General features: G+C 54.6%; 1 protein-coding gene across 2 annotated transcripts in view; it reads left to right on the top strand.

The window, feature by feature from the left end:
• LOXL2 (lysyl oxidase like 2) overlaps positions 1–16,411 on the top strand; it is a 102,298-nt gene extending 85,887 nt beyond the window's left edge. For both annotated transcript variants that reach the window (XM_033857659.2, XM_033857658.2), the window contains 5 exons: positions 2,462–2,705; positions 9,547–9,662; positions 10,805–10,941; positions 14,635–14,746; positions 15,477–16,411. In XM_033857659.2, coding sequence (XP_033713550.1) covers positions 2,462–2,705; positions 9,547–9,662; positions 10,805–10,941; positions 14,635–14,746; positions 15,477–15,556 — 689 coding nt within the window. In that variant the 3' untranslated portion in view covers positions 15,557–16,411. The remainder of the gene's footprint in view (positions 1–2,461; positions 2,706–9,546; positions 9,663–10,804; positions 10,942–14,634; positions 14,747–15,476) is intronic.
• The last annotated feature ends 299 nt before the right edge of the window (positions 16,412–16,710 follow it).

Below are 16,710 nucleotides of genomic sequence, written 5' to 3' on the forward strand. Positions count from 1 at the left end.
TTGGGTCCCCTGCTATAATTCCCAAAACGCCGCGTATTTCTCCTTCGAGCTCTGGTCACAATTATAATGAAGTAATTAATATGTGCTCTGTCTGTCTCTGCTGCCATCATCTAAGATCTTCCTTGTTAGCACTGTCCAGAGAGGCGAGCGCAGTGCTCGCTGTAATACTTGATAGACGGGTGGATGAGCGCGCGCCTCGGGTGAGCTTCTGGGGGATGTTTTGGGCGTTAGGGAGGTCAAGGCCCCATTCCATGGCAGGTGCTGAAAGCCAGCTACCGGCTAAGTTAGGCCATGTTACCTTAAGACTCCTGAGCTGGAGGGAGGGCCGGCCTCCTCTCGGAAAGAGGAGGGGCCGGTGGAGACCCCTTTGCCCAGCTCAGAGGGAAGCTGAGGGGCTGTCCAGTGAGTACTGACTAGTGTGCAGACAGTGAATAAGAGACCACAACACCCTCAGAAAAGGTGCCGGGCTTCCCTGGTGGCGCAGTGGTTGAGAGTCCGCCTGCCGATGCAGGGGACGCGGGTTCATGCCCCGGTCCGGGAAGATCCCACATGCCGCAGAGCGGCTGGGCCTGTGAGCCATGGCCGCTGAGCCTGCGCGTCCGGAGCCTGTGCTCCGCAACGGGAGAGGCCACAACAGGGAGAGGCCCGCGTACCGCAAAAAAAAAAAAAAAAAAAGGTGTGCCCAGGACACAGTGCCCGCAATGCTGCATCCCAGTCTGTGCCCTCCAAGAGGAAATCGTTCTCAGCAGATGGGAGCCTCCCTACCCCTCATCCCATTTGAGTGCCCTTTCACTCCCTTGCAGTTCCACACCCAGTCCCTGCAGGTAGGTTTGCTCTCTAGAGGCGGCGGGGCCCCATCACTGAGAATCTACTGGGCTCCGTGTGCAGCCTGGGGACCATGGGAAGGAGATGCAGACAAGCGAGGAGTGGTCCGGGCATTGGTGAACTTGAGCGCAGCCAAGCTCACAGATGACACCCACTTCAGAAATTTACAAGCAACCTGTCAGGAAATAAAAGATGGATGGGTCTTGTAAATGGTTCACATACAACATTTTTGTGAACTGAAGTACATAGAAATGTTCAATGCAATCTCACTTTTAAAGGGAAACTTACAGTTAATCCTTTGGTCAATACAGTCTCACTTTTAAAGGAAAAATTCAGTTAATCCTTTGGTAAAGAAGCTAATCCTTCTAATACAATTGTTTAGCAAACATAGATTATAGCCATTGGTGATTTTTTTTGTAACACCTGCTATGTGCAACGCACTAATTGAGTAAGTCAGGCTTGTTTTGTTTTGTTTTTTAATTAATTAAATTATTTTTGGCTGCATTGGGTCTTCGTTGCTGCACGCGGGCTTTCTCTAGTCGCGGCGAGCGGCAGCTACTGTTCGTTGCGGTGCGTGGGCTTCTCATTGCAGTGGCTTCTCTTGTTGCGGAGCACGGGCTCTAGGCGCGCGGGCTTCAGTAGTTGTGGCGCACCGTCTCAGTAGTTGTGGCTCGCAGGCTCTAGAGCTCAGGCTCAGTAGTTGTGGCACACGGGCTTAGTTGCTCTGCGGTGTGTGGGATCTTCCCAGACCAGGGATCAAACCCGTGCCCCCTGCATTGGCAGGTGGATTCTTAACCATTGCGCCACCAGGGAAGCCCCCAAGCTTGTTTTAAAAGAGGTACCTGGGGGAGAACGCTCATGTAGAGCAACGAGTGCGAGTGGAAACTGGTAGAACCTGATATACATCAGAGCCTGGAAAGTATGCAACCCTGCCCCCCAGCAGGTTCATTTATAGAAATATATTCTAAAGAAATAAAGTTACATACACAGATTTGCTACAGGATGTTTATCACAGCTTCATCTTTAACTGGAAGGTTTCAGGCAACCCTTGTGTCTAAAAGTACGGGATAGGGTTATGAATAAATATTATGGAGCCGTGAAATGGATGTGGTAATGGATATTTACTAACAAAGGAATATGTCAAGTTCTGTTTTAAGGGAAACAGTATTAGCAGACTGTAAATCTACATACAGTATTACATGGTGGAAAATACATTTGTATCATTCCCAGAAGAATCAGACTCAGGTATTAAGAGTGTTCCCTCTCTGCATAGCACCATTTCATTGTTTTTGTAAGGCTTTTTATTATGGAAAATCTCAAGCCACTCAAAAGGAGAGAAGATAATATAACGAAGCCTCGTGCACCCATTACCCACGTTGAACAACTGTCCATATTTTGCGTACATGCACTGGGATCTGCAGAGGCATCCAGGAGGACTCTCAGAGAAGGGGGAGAGGAATTGGGGGCAGCGATCCACAAGGAAGGTGACCTGGAGGGGGGACACCAGGAGCCAGTTCTAGACAGTGAGGCTCGAGCAGGGATGGAGGCTAGTGCCAGCTCAGGAATCAGACGGAACCTACTCAGGAAGGGGTGAGGGGTCTCTGGCCTTGTCTGAATCCTGTGTCTGCCTTCCCAGCTGCCCCCGACCTGGTCCTCAACGCAGAGATCGTGCAGCAGAGCACCTACCTGGAGGACCGGCCCATGTTCATGCTTCAGTGTGCCATGGAGGAGAACTGCCTCGCGGCCTCGGCCGCCAACACCAACCCCACCACGGGCTACCGGCGGCTCTTGCGCTTCTCCTCCCAGATCCACAACAATGGCCAGTCTGACTTCCGACCCAAGAACGGCCGCCACGCGTGGATCTGGCATGACTGCCACAGGTGAACCCTCCCTGCCAGCGCCATAGGCTGCGCCAGCCCGAGGCACCCAGATGGGGTTCAGAATCACAGGGTCACTTAGGGAGAGCCGAGAGGCCACACGGTCCCGGGGGTGGGGTTCTCCCCAGGTGGAGGGTTGGCTCCCTGGCCTCCCACATTTGCAGATGCCATTCTCTCTTCCCGGGGGGCCCTGGCCCACCTCCTCTTCCCCGAGTCCGCTCTCTCTCTTGGCTCCAAAGTCTCTACCGTTTGGAGACAAACTTTGTTTTGAGAACCCCGTGCCCCTCCATTGACCCTCAGTCGACAGTTTTCAAGTGTGTCCACAGCAAGTTCGCGCTCTGCAGGGTGCTTGGGGTTTTGCAGTTGTTGGTTTCTGAATTCGTTTAGGAGTGTACTTTAAGTACCAGTATAAGTTTTAAACATCTCTACGAAGGCGGTGGGTGTGGAGACAGGAGTTCTAGGCCAGGAGTCATGAGGCATGGTCTCTCGACCCAGCTGTGCCTCTAACCAGTTGCATGATGTCAGGCCAGCTGGGCCACGTCAGCCGGGACTGCTAATACCCCTTCCAGCCCTCAGTCTGTGGCTCTGTTCCCAGTGCTCTATAAATCGTGGACAAGAACAGAGTGCAATCCCAGAGCCAGCCCTAGCTGGAGCCAACAGAAGCCTCCCTGTTCATCTCCCTGCCTTCCCCCTTCTTTCTGTCCCTTTGCCTTGATTCCTACCCTCATCCTGAACCGGCTGCCAGTAATGGTTCTCATTTTCCTGCTCAGACCTGAGCTGGGCAGGTAGAGGGAGCAGAGTGAGTACAGTTTTGAAAATGAAGGGAGGGAGACCCCTGCCATTCGACCCGGCAGCCACGCCCCGCCCCCCACCGTGAGGGGCCACAGACTTGGGCACGGGGAGTGTGGTCTCTGTGCTCAGAATCAGGAGCTTGTGCACCAGGTCCCTGCTTCTCAGAGCGGGGCCGGCGGGCTGGCAGCCTCTGCAGTCAGTGCTGAATCCAGTGTCCTTGGCTGACTCACAGCAGAATCTGCGTGTTAACAGGTCACCAGGGGACTGTGTGCACAGCAGTCTGAGAGGCCCCGGTCTGGCTGACCACCAGGCATCCTTCCAGCTCTAAGATGTGATCACAGTTAGGGACGTATGAACTAACATCTACTGAGCCCCTTCTAAGTGCCAGAGCAGGGGACCCTCGTTTTCCTGAGTCTGGAAACGGCGGCTCTGCGTTCATGGGACTAGCCCCAGGTGAAGTCGTGGAGCAGGGACCCCGACTCGGGGCCTCTCTGACTCCCAAGCCTGCGTTCTGCCTGGTACCTCCGCCCAATCTTCATCAGAAATCTGTGTTGTGCGGCTTTTTCATGTCATAACTTATGGCCTAGTCACATTCGAATCTGTTTGGGGATAGAGTTGTTTAACCCATTTCAAAAGAAAGGACTGTGGAGGGCTTCCCTGGTGGTCCAGTAGCCAAGACTCTGTGCTCCCAATGCTGGGGGCCCGGGTTCAATCCCTGGTCGGGGAAGATCCCACATGCATGTCACAACTAAAGATCCCGGACGCCACAACTAAGACCAGGCACAGCCAAATAAATAAATAAATAAAAGGAGTATGGTAGGACTCAGGGGAGCTGATATTCCTTTATAGTTGACCCTCGAACAACACGGGTTTGAACTGCACGGGTCCACTTACACGTGGATTGTTTTCGATACATATTGTACCTCACTATATGCATTTTCATTATACAGCTTTTTTAAAATAATTTATTTAATTTATTTATTTTGGGCTGCGTTGGGTCTTCGTTGCTGCACATGGGCTTTCTCTAGTTGCGGCGAGCAGGGGCTACTCTTCGTTGCGGTGTGCAGGCAAGCCACTGCGGTGGCTTCTCTTATTGCAGAGCACGGGCTCTAGGTGCGTGGGCTTCAGTAGTTGTGGCACGCGGGCTCGGTAGTTGTGGCTCACGGGCTCTAGAGCACAGGCTCAGTAGTTGTGGCGCATGGGCTTAGTTGCTCCACGACATGTGGGATCTTCCCGAACCGGGCTCGAACCCGTGTCCCCTGAGTTGGCAAGCAGTTTCTTAACCACTGCGCCACCAGGGAAACCCTATACAGCTTTTAAATTAACTCAGTGTGGGGAAAAGTTTATGTCTGATTAGAGATTACAATACGTGGAATCAAAAGAATTAGAGCTTGAGTCCCGAATCTATCCAAACGGTTTCAGCTTCCTGCCCTCGGGTGAGTCATTTATCAACTCCTTTGTTTCTGAGGCAGTGATAGCAGTACTTGGATTTTCAACTTCACAGGGGGCCCGTGCCCCTAACCTCGGCATTGTTCAATGGTCAACTGTAATTACTATCCGTATGTCCTAAAAGTCCTAATTAGCCAAAAAAGTTTTGATCTTTATATGGAAGCATGGAGGTCTTCTGCAGGGAGGAAGTCAGAGAGTGAAATTAAAGCCGTGACATATGGGTGCCTGATTTCCTTCAGAGAATACATGGCGGAAGTGCTGCCCTGTGGGCCTACGAGTAGAGGGTAATTGCATCTCTGCCCTGCATGTGGCACTCCCCCCAGACATCACATGGTAGGAGTCTCCCTGTGACCTAGGCTTGCCCTCCAAGGAATGGTCTTTTCCCTAAGAATACACGTGGCGACGTCATGGAAGTGTTTCTTCTCATCTGGTGCTCCAGGAACCCTGACCCCGTCCTCCCCACCCCTACCCCAGCTTTTCCTGTGTTCTGTTTTCTTTCTTTGTTTATAGATGTTGCAATCAATGGTTTGGGAGGGACGGGTGGGAAAGAACATACTGGCTAAGCGTATGTTCCTTCAGGCCTGGACCTCCTGGACCATGGCTGAGAACCTCTGACCATAAGGACCCCAGAGGGTTTAAGAAACTCTCCACCCCTGGCCTCCAGAGCTGCAGGGAGGACCTTTCAACAGGAATCCTGGCCCGAATCTCCGTTGGGTCTCTTTGGGAGTGTGATGAAAGCTGGCCCGTCCTCCACTCAAAAAAATTATTTCTCGATTTCATGTCCTATTTCAGCAGATTTACAGATGCTGAAGCCCATCTGTGGAGCCAGAATTAAGAACCCTGGCTCAGGGCTTCCCTGGTGGTGCAGTGGTTGAGAGTCCGCCTGCCGATGCAGGGGACACGGGTTCGTGCCCCGGTCCGGGAAGATCCCACATGTGGCGGAGCGGCTGGGCCCATGAGCCATGGCTGCTGAGCCTGCGCGTCCAGAGGCTGTGCTCCGCAACGGGAGAGGCCACAGCTGTGAGAGGCCCGCGTACCGCAAAAAAAAAAAAAAAAAAAAAAAAAAAGAACCCTGGCTCAGAGTAGTGTGTATGGGGAAAACGATAGCTCCCAGTTTACTTGATACGATGATGAGGAACAGAGCTATGTTCTTTGACAGCCCTAAGATGAAACAAAGAACGGCCCCCTTAGGAGTCTCCTCCCCAGCCAGACCTAGAGGGAAACGCCCTGCACCATTCTCTCTCATATACCTGGCCCTTGGTTGATGATTTTTTTTAGCACAAGCCCTCTAGTGTCAGGTTTTCTCTCCCTTCTGGGCCCGGGATGGGGGTCCCCGTCCTGCTTCTTGTGTCTCAGGGAGTGGGACCACACCTGCTCCCCTGGCACACGATGTTACAGCTTTGACAGCTGGGCACAGAGCAACCCGGCGTCTCCTGGCTCTCAGCCCCTGCTCTGTCCCAGGGCTCAGTCTCCCTGCCCCTCTCATCTTGGGGAAGCCCGGGAGAGGAGCTGGGAGCTGGAGTGGCAGGGAGGTGACAGCCAGCACAGGTGCCAGCCCTCCGGTCAGGGATGGCCCGGGTACAAAGGGGGGACTTTCCTTCATTCCGCCCCACCCCCTACCGTGTGCGGAGCAGCCCCCGTATCAGGTCAGAGCCCCACAGATTCGGTGCGGCCTCTGTGAGCCAATTTTAGGCCCTCATCCTACCCGTGGGGCTTTGTTCCAGCCAGGGGCTGCCTAGCACGTGAGGAGGGCGGGGCAGAGCAAGCAGAAGGGACCCTGCCCTTTGTGGCCACACCTCCCGAGGCTGGAACACACCCCCAGATTTCTCTGAAATGGGGATGGGAGCCTTTTCCCAACCACGACTGAGTGCCGGCCACGACTCTCCATCCTGGAGGCACCGGAAGACGCGTGGCTGGTGTGGGAAACGAAAAAGAGTGAAACATCTCTACAACGCACACTGATGCTCAGATCGAAAGTTTTATTTGGGCCCGAGATGACCTAGGGTAACAGAATATACCCAAACCTCCCTTCTTGCTCTGGACTAGCTGTGTCATCCACGTGTCCACCCAGCACCTCCTGCCTCGGCTAGTACCGTGTCCTAGAATACGTGATCTGCAGTCTCACGGTAGAAAGCTGTCCTTCCTCTCATCCAGATTACGATGACCTCCCTCTAGTGTCAGGTGTTCTCTCCCTCCTTAGACTTCTGGAATTTCTTTGCAAATCGGAGTTTCCCTATCTTTATCCCATGGATCAGGCCCCCTCTTAGACTTCCAAAGTTCAGGACACTCAGCCTGAAAAGAGGAAATTTCTCCTGATCACCTTCCCAGCAGCCACGATCCATACCCCCTGGGATGTGTGTGTGGGTGGTGGAAGGTGGGTGCCCCTGGGCTCCACAGCCAACCAGCTGGGAGGGAAACGTGGCCCCGGGGCTGATGTCCACGTTTGCCCCAGCGGTAAAGCACAGAGGCTCCCGGACCTCAGCTAGCTAGCATGGGGAGGCTCCAAACCAGCTGCTTCCCTCCCGATATCCACAGGGGAAAAACTGAGGAGCTGAGGAAGACGACTCTTAAATCGAGTCTGCAGGAAGCCAGGGGAGCGGGAGAAGGTCAGCCTTACAAGAGTCCATCTGTGGACTCTGTCTGAATTTTGTTTAGACAACGGAACGTAAACCTATTCCTCTTCAGTCTTTCCAGCCGGCAAACATGACAACATAAACCCGTCTCTGAAAGAGGCAGACATGTTTTAGGCGATGAGTCAGACCTCATGTCTCACCTTGCTCTTTCAAGAAGCCAAAATAGACTCTTTCAGAGTCATCCCTTCAACTGCCACAAAATGCATCCTTGTGACCGTTCCCTGTGGGCCCCTGGCTCAGCATTCTTTTACCCAGAAACATGAGTGACCTGGGAAAAGCCCAACTTAGGAACTTCTGACATTTTTTTTTAGCACAAGCCCAACACAGGAAGAAGGGAAAAGAGCCTCTGATTTCCTCTCTGAAAACCTGTCCTTTTTTTTTTTTTTTTTTTCCTGCGGCCACTGTTGTGGCCTCTCCCGTTGCGGAGCACAGGCTCCGGACGCGCAGGCTCAGCGGCCATGGCTCACGGGCCCAGCCGCTCCGCGGCATGTGGGATCTTCGCGGACCGGGGCACGAACCCGTGTCCCCTGCATCGGCAGGCGGACTCTCAACCACTGTGCCACCAGGGAAGCCCCTGAAAACCTATCCTTTTAATTCCCCTCTTCCCTCTGTCCTCTTCTGCTCCCGATCCAGCGGGGGGAGCCTGAAGCCGACCACCTGAGGCCCGGGAGGCGGGGAAGCTGCTGTCCGGGCCTGGGGATAATCGTAGCCATGGTAATGGTGGTCGCAGTAATTAAACACGACTCCATCACTCCTGGGAGTAGTGGTAGTAAGCAGAGGGTTGACAGGTACTAAGTGCTGCTCTGTTCCAAGCCCCGTGTTAGGTATTTCTGTGATTTCTCCTACGGCATCCTCACAGAACCCCTGATGGGGGATCGTGCTATCATTCCCTCTTTCCTGCAGAGGGAACTCAGCTCGCATGGAAATGAAACATGTGATTCTGTTCCCCAAGCCTTGGTACCTTGTTCCCCCGTTTTTCCCCATTTTCCAAATGTCCCTGTAATGACAGAGATAAGTGCGTTGCAGCCGCTTGTGATACATGTGTAGCAGCTTAGGACGGGCCTGGCCACCGAGAGCTTTAGGAAGGCCCCAGGGCAACATGCGGCAGCTGTTTCCCTTGTTTATTCTGCACCAAACACAGGCCTTTCCAAGAATCCGCATCTGTTCTCAATTCCTGCCAAGTGACCGATTGGCACACCATTAGGTAAACACTCAGCCGAGGGAAGAGCCACGGGGGTGTACAGACTCTCTCCCCCTCTACTCCTTTCCAGGGCCCGCAGGATGTGCCTGCCATCCTCTCCCTCCCACAGGGCCTAAGAGCCCTCTTTTCGCCTCCTTTTTTATTTACTCGATGCCAGGAGCACAGACTTCGGCCTCCGTCGCCTGGTTCAGGACACGCGTGGGTCCCACTCATCAGCCCCTGCCCTTCCCACCCCTCCTCCCCCTCTGCAGTCTCCCTCCCTCCCTCCCGACCACACTCCCACCTTAAAGGTTTTCAAAAGACAGGGAAGAGTGACTTGCATTTGTCTGCAGAAAATGTCTCAAGCAGGCATGGGCTGTGATAGCCACTTTAGCACCCCGGAAGATGTTACACACATTTACTGAAAATGTCCTAATTTATTGAGCTTATTATTGATGCCGGGCCCTCTGCTCATCAGTTCATCTTACTATTCTCCACGACATCCTGTGCATTACGTGTGTCATTATTCCCACTTAGGTGATGAGAGAACTGACGCCTGGGGAGGTGAGCGGGCTGTGTCCCTCCAGAGCCCACATAAGCACCATGGTTATTAGCTCCACCCCCCCTTTCCTAATGCCCTGTTGCTGCCCACTCCTCTCCCACTGGCCGCCACTTTGGACCACACTGCTCTGCCCATGGTGCCCCCAGTGGGAAATCGCCAGCTGGGCCATCGCTTGCAGGCGGCCGTCACTCCAGAGACTGACATCCAGGCCCCCTCTCTCGCCCCCAGGCACTACCACAGCATGGAGGTGTTCACCCACTACGACCTGCTAAACCTCAATGGTACCAAGGTGGCAGAGGGCCACAAGGCCAGCTTCTGCTTGGAGGACACAGAATGTGAAGGAGGTATCTCTGGCGGGGCAAGATGGTGCTGGGAAGTTTCGGAGGGACTCATGTGCACTCACCCGGCTGGAAGCCGAGGCCGGGCACAGGTCTCTGTGTCACCCTGGCCACTGCTGACTCTCCCCGCGACCTTCCTCAGTGGGGATCCCATGACTATAGCCTGGGGCTGGGGGTTAGGCAAAGCCTGGCTGTAAAGGCATCTGGGTCCCCAGAGTTATGCTGACGGGCACTGGTGGGTCCACGTGGCCTCCCGGGTAAGGCCCAAACCCTTGAACCTGACACGCAGTCCCCTCCCACTCTGGCTGCTACAGCCTTTTCTCCCTGGGTCCCAACACAAGTGCCCCGCCACACTGGTTCTTACCTCCAGGTTCAAGTTAAACCCTCACTCTGAGGTTCCCAGACCCTCTCCACCGCGCTCACACCCCTAGTCAGCTGCCACGCCTGCACCGTGACCACCTGTGCGCGCACCTGCCATCCTGGCCTGACCAGGCTCTCCCAGGGGAGACTCGATGACCCTTGTCAGCACGGCCGGAGCTTAGAGTAGCGCCCAGATGAGGCAGCCTCTCGGTAAATGGGTGCGAATTGTCAGTGGTTGACGTGGCCCCTGACATACCAGGAAATCACACAGCAGATGGGTTTTGAGCACCTACCATATGCCAGACAATGGACTGACCCAGGAAGGGTCAGAGAAACAAGCCAGACCTGAGTCCACATCCAAGTGCAGATTCCCCAGAGGGAGACAAGATGACCCCAGCATCAAGCTCAACAATAAACACCAAAAACGTACCCAGATAAGCACACGCTTCATGCCTAGGCTGATAGTCCTTGGAGAGGCCGAGGTGGGCCAGAGTGGCCAGGGAAGGCTTCGTGGAGGAGGGAGCAGTGGGTTGTGGGTAGGGAAAGAGGGAGGGATTCCATCAAAAGGAGAGCACGGAAGGGATGGGCTGCCGAGCCCAGGTGAAGCCAAGGTTGTCGGCCTGGGAGAACAGAGAGATGCTGAGGGTGGGGTCTGGGGATGTCACCCACCCAGCAGGGCTGCTCGGGGCCCTTTGTGGGCAGGGTGGCACAGATGGCAGAGGAAGCCTCTTCCGGCAGAGGGGTCATGGGTGCGTGGTGACTGGGCTTCCCTCTGCCCCTGCCTTCAGACATCCAGAAGAGTTATGAGTGTGCCAACTTCGGCGAGCAGGGCATCACCATGGGCTGCTGGGACATGTACCGCCATGATATCGACTGCCAGTGGGTCGACATCACCGACGTGCCCCCTGGAGACTACCTGTTCCAGGTGAGGGGCATGAGAAGGGGCTCCGGGCCCCCGCTGATGGGAGGAGGTGTCTCTGCCTTAGCAAGTGGGTGGGTAGCCTCCTTCTGATGGTGCCCAGGCAGAAAACGCATGGAGGCCAGGCCATCTAAAGTGCACAGAGTCCTACGCCCGGAGGCTGTCGCTGTCACCCAGGTAACCTAGGTATGTGAGATATGCAGACCGGTGGGGAACTGCAGACCTCCTGAGACATCAATTGTTGACACCTGGTGCTTGCAAATCAAGATGCATCTGAAGGCCAGATTTGGTCCTCAGGCCGGGAATTTGTGCACAGACTCTAAGGCGACCTACACCTCTTGTGTCCTTTGGAGCTGTACTTTCACCTCCACCCCATCTCTCCCAGCGCCCTCACCCTGCCTTGCTCTGTGCTGTTAAGGCTAAAAGCAGTCGCACAAAGAGCCATTCACTCCCAAGTGTTTGTGACTTGCCTCTCCCAGAAACGTTTGCCCCATAGGAGAGGATCTGCAGAGGGGGCAATTTTCAATGCAAAGAAATGAATCTATAATGGTAGGCTGTTAGGGACTAGAGATAGCCTTTCCAGTGACTGTTTGAGTGGAGACTTCCCGGGACTTCCACATGCGCTGTCCAGGGGGAAGGCCCGCCCTGAGGAGGAACTAAGAGGGCTTGGCCTCCCACCTTCCCGCATATAGCTGCAGGCTCCAGCCAGGGCCCTGACTGGTGGAGGGGCCAAGGGGCACTGTATCCCCACCATCTCCCTTTCTGGGGCACAGATGCACTCCTGCCTGTGGAGGCTTCGTTTCGCCTTCTCATTTTTCCCACATCCCCACCCGTCTTGCTTTCAAGCTTGATGGTTGGGTGGCAAGTGGGCGACCAGAAAGCTGTATTGAAAGCTTTCCTAAGGGGGCATTCAACCAGCGCAGGGCCCAGTCACGGTCCCCACCCTATAGACAGTCCTGGGAGGAACCAACACCTGCAGGGAAGTGACCACAGAGGGGTTTTGAAAGTTTCCCTGGTCAATTTCAGAGACTGAAAATCAGACAGCCAAGCGTTTTTCCACCCACAAGCCCAGAACCGCAGACTTGGAGAGGACCGACCGAAGAGCAGAGTGCTTTCTATTTAAAAAACTGAATATCTGTGTCTGTGCACGTACTCCATGCGTGGTGGTGTATGCTTGAGGTCTGCTGTCCCTTTGCCTGGGGGACGTGTAGCATCGTGTATTCTGACAACGTCTATTTAATAACTGCGGCTCCTTGAAGATCGGTGATGGGCCAGAACCTGCCTACACCCTGTGAACCCATATGGTCTCATGTAATCCCCCAGGGATGAGTGTTACCATTACTCACATTTCACAGCCAGGCCAACCCAGGTCACATGACTCCGTATGCTGTGTTCTCGACTCCTAAACTAGACAAGTAGCAAATTAACTCATTAGGGGCTTGTTCATGGAAAAGACTGTCCCTTGTGATAGATGTGGAGCTTTAGCCGTGTGAGAGCCCCGGCCTGAGTCACCGGTTCTCTCCATTCCCACGTGGACCCAAGTGCAGGCACCAGTACTCTCCCGGCAGGAGAAAGCCAGGCCGGGGAGGAGGTGGCGTTCCATCCGGAGGGGCCTGTACGCAGTCTCAGAGGCAGGGCTCAATGCGTTACTAGGTTACTAGGTTCCTGGATCCACAGCAGATCTTTTTTTTTCAATATAAGGTTGCCACGGCCACTGCCAATTTATTTATTTTTCATTTGTTTGTGGGTTTTTTTTTTCAAGTTTTTAAAAATTGAGGTATAGTTGATTTACCGTATTACATTAGTTTCAGGTGTCCAACATAGTGATTCAATATTTTTCTAGCTTATACTCCATTTATAGTTATTAGAAAATATTGGCTCGATTCCCCGTGCTGTACAATGTATCCTTCCTTGTAGCTTATTTATTTCATACACAGTAGTTTGTACCCCCGCCTGGCCCCTTCCCTCTCCCCACTGGTAACCATTAGCTTCCTCTCTGTATCTGTGGGTCTTTCTTTTTTGTTATGTTCACTAGTTTGTTTTATTTTTTTAGATTCTACATAGAAGTGATAACATGCAGTATTTTTCTTTCTCTGACTTATGTCACTAAGCATAATACCCACCAAGTCCATCCATGTTGTGGAAAGTTGCAAAATGTCATTCTTTTTTCCGGCAGAGTAGTAGTCCATTGTGTATATATGTACCACGTCTCTATCCAGTCACCTGTTGATGAACACTTAGGTTGCTTCCACATCTTCGCTGTTGTAAACCACAGCAGGTCCTTTGTCTAAGGAACTAAAGCCAGTGATCCCCACGAGATTGGAAACCATATATCTGAGAGTCTGATGGGACTGTGCACCCAAGTGGGTCAAGCAGGCCCTGATAGCCCCTACTACCCACACGGTCACCCCACAGGGACACCTGGGTGGGCTCCCTCAGGGCATGGCTGTCCATGGGCAAGGGGCTGCCTGGGCCTTGGTGCAGGGGGTTTGTCCATCCTGGACATGGGCTGGGGCAGGGGACAGCTAAGGTTGTCCGGTAGAAAAGAGATCAAAGAAAAGTAAGGTCACCCCAGAGCGGGACATTGACCAGCCTTACCTAGAGACACAGAGTCACGGTGGTAGCCTGGGGCCCCCAGCATGGCCTGCACTGGCCAGGATGCAGGGCTGGGGGCTCCCACTGGCCCGTTTCCCACAGCAGCTCTGGCAGGGCCCAACCAGCCTACTAAAGGGTCACATCCAGGCCCTTCTGGAGGGAAAGGTCCTGAGGGCCCCAAACCTACAGAATGTGCCTTAACTAGCAGGCTACCCCTCCCCCATCACACTGACCTAGGGCAGCACTGCCCCCCTTGTCTCCCTGGGCTCTCAGCCCTTCCACATGTGGCAGGGCCCTCGGGAAAAGCCTCCATTGTGTCCTCCATACCTTCGCCCACAGCCCCAGGCCCAGCTTCTGTCCCTCCCCTCCCCCTCCCCCTCCCTCCCCTTTCTCCTCTGGGTTCCTCACCCCAAATCCCCCTTTTCTGTCCGCTCTCAGAAGCCCCCTCAAAATGACGGTCTTCCTGCCCCTGCTCCTTTGGGCTGTGCCCTCTTTCCTAGGATGATGCAGAGGAAGGGGGACAAGCAGGCCCAGTCTCCCCGAGAGCCCAGGCCCTGCACTGGTGAGCGGGAAGGGCTTGGGGGTCCCCTAGAGCAAACCGAGGCCTGGAGAGCAGAAGGGACATGTCCAATGTCACACCGCCGGGAGCAGTGTCGTCTCCAGCACCCAGGGCAGCCCCCCTCCAACTCCCCACAGCGCCCGGGCCTTGCCCCCACCCCTCCCAGCACATCCTACTCCCCGGCTCCCTTCTGGCGCCTTCAACAGCCGTTCCGTGGCCTCCCCAGGCCCCAGCTCCTGCCTCTGTACCAGACCTCCCAGCGCACCCAGGATGGGGTATGACTGTGTGTGTGTGTGTGTGTGTGTGTGTGAATTACACTGAGACAGACAGAGGTGCGCGGAGGTCTCACTCCTCCAGGCCTCACCCTCCTCTGCGCGCCCCCCTCCCCCCGACCTCATCTCCGACCAGCTCTGCGCCCACCGGGCTGCTTCTGGAACACAGCACCGGCCATGCTTGCAGGGGGCAGGCCTGGTCTCAGCATCTCAGCTGGGCCTGGGACGGAGGGTGGCCGGGGCGGGACCCCTTCCAACCAGACTCTCCCCCAGGTCGTCATCAACCCCAACTACGAGGTGGCGGAGTCCGACTACACCAATAACATCATGAAGTGCAGGACCCGCTATGACGGCCACCGCATCTGGATGTACAACTGCCACATAGGTAAGGCCCCCGGGCCCCCCTGGGGAGCACAGCGCCTCAGGCCCGCCAGGCCCCCCACGCCGCAGCCCAACTCCAGGAGACAGGCAAGAGCTGCCCCACTTTCTCCAGGAGCCAGAGCAGCTTCCTAACTTGGGTGAAGACTTCAGGGAATGGGGCCAGCCTCGCGTTTCCACACGCAGGAAGGACACTGTAGACACCACAGGCCTGGATGGAGACCGGGTTTTCATAGCCAGCTCTGGCTAAGGAGAAAGGACGGGGCAGAAACCGGGCCGGCCCAGCATAGACCCCAAAGCTATTTCAGGGCTGGAGCTGAGGCTACCACCTCATTACGCATGAGACCTCAAAAATGGGGGCACCAGCAATTTGCAGGCTCTGTATCGTTTTCCTGTCGAGAGCTAGAAGCTAGTCAACCACTGTGGCTTCTGGTTGCCAGTAAAGAAGCTTTTCCTCGCGTTATATAACCTGGGTTCCAAAAGGGGAGGCTGAGCGGGAAAAGTGATGGCCTCGCTCTCGGTGGAGGAGAAAACGAAAAGCACTAGATTTAGTCGCTCCTTCACTCGACTTTGACAGAGCAGCTGACATGGGCCTGGCCCTAGAGATGGCCAGCACCTGTCGCTGCCCTGGGGGTGTCACATAGAGGTGGCCGCCCGAGGAGGGTGGTGGCCCAGGGACCCTGTGACCTGTGCATCCGGTTTGCCAAACTCTTGTCTCCCTGATGCCCACCCTTCAGGTGGTTCCTTCAGTGAAGAGACAGAAAAAAAGTTTGAACACTTCAGTGGACTCATAAATAACCAGCTCTCCACGCGGTAAAGCAGTGACATGGTCACCTCCTGCCTTTGGGCCACAGTGCATCTTCCCCAACGACCGACAGCCTCGCCCTGCTCCCCTTCATCCAGCCCGGCCCGCCTGTCTCGACCCCCTGCAGCCCCGGCCAGGCTCAGGAGGAAGGCGAGGAAGGCGTGTTCCTGACACCTGCAGGCTGGGAAGGCCTCTGGGGCTGGGGCTTGTCCACGGGGCTGTGGGAGCAGTGCCAACGGAGAGCCATCCTGTCCAGGACCCCAGCGCACAGGTTGTCACCAGCTTGTCCCATCCTAAGCACAGTCCACTCCGAGTCTCACCACCTGCCTGGCTCACCACAGATAACATGGGGCCATTTTCTTCTCAAGTTACATGCTGGCAACGTGAGTGATCAACCCGAGGAGGTCTGGATGAATCCCATTTCTCCTCCTCTTAGGTCGTTTCCAGCCAACTGGAGTAGCTAGACTTCTCTTCCAATTAAACAAACTGCCTCTATTCTATCCACACATATAAATAATGCTGCCACACGTCTTCTGATTCAGTGAGCTCAGAGCTGGTACTTCTCTCCCCCACACACCCCCGTGTCCTCTTATTTTTCAAGATACTATTATTATATTCTATTTTCACAGACTTTGAAACACAAATTTAGTGGCATTTCATATTGGGCATCTGGGCCTTTGAAAGTATAGCTCAGAAGAAAAGCAGCCCGCCTGTGTAAGTGACTTCTCTTTCTGTCCTTCCAGTTCTGTAACTGATTCAACGGTGCTATAACCAGGGTCCTGGGTGATGAGGACACTTACCGATCGCCATGTGTCACCACAGACACTTACACATACTTGAAACTTGGAATAAAAGATTTATGACCTGCATGTGTGTTTCATTTGGGCCTCTGCACGCAGCCCCTGAGCAGCAGAGCTCCTTTCCCTAGTCGGCAGTCAGGGAGCTTGGCACCCTGACATGTGCTCTCCTGCAGGGACGTTGAGTTCCTGGGCCCCTCCCGTCCGGCGTGGCCTCAGGGGCCTCGTTCAACGCACACCACAGAGGAAGGGCAGCTCCTGCCGAGAGCCGCGGTCTAAGGAGGTCAGGAAAATCCACAGAAACAGAGGCCTCAGCCTTTCTTCAGCTCTTGTGTTTTAGTGAAATGTGTCAGGGCCACGGTGGTTGTG

The sequence above is a fragment of the Tursiops truncatus genome, chromosome 6, assembly GCF_011762595.2.
Source record: "Tursiops truncatus isolate mTurTru1 chromosome 6, mTurTru1.mat.Y, whole genome shotgun sequence".
In the NCBI taxonomy this organism is placed as follows: Eukaryota; Metazoa; Chordata; class Mammalia; order Artiodactyla; family Delphinidae; genus Tursiops; species Tursiops truncatus.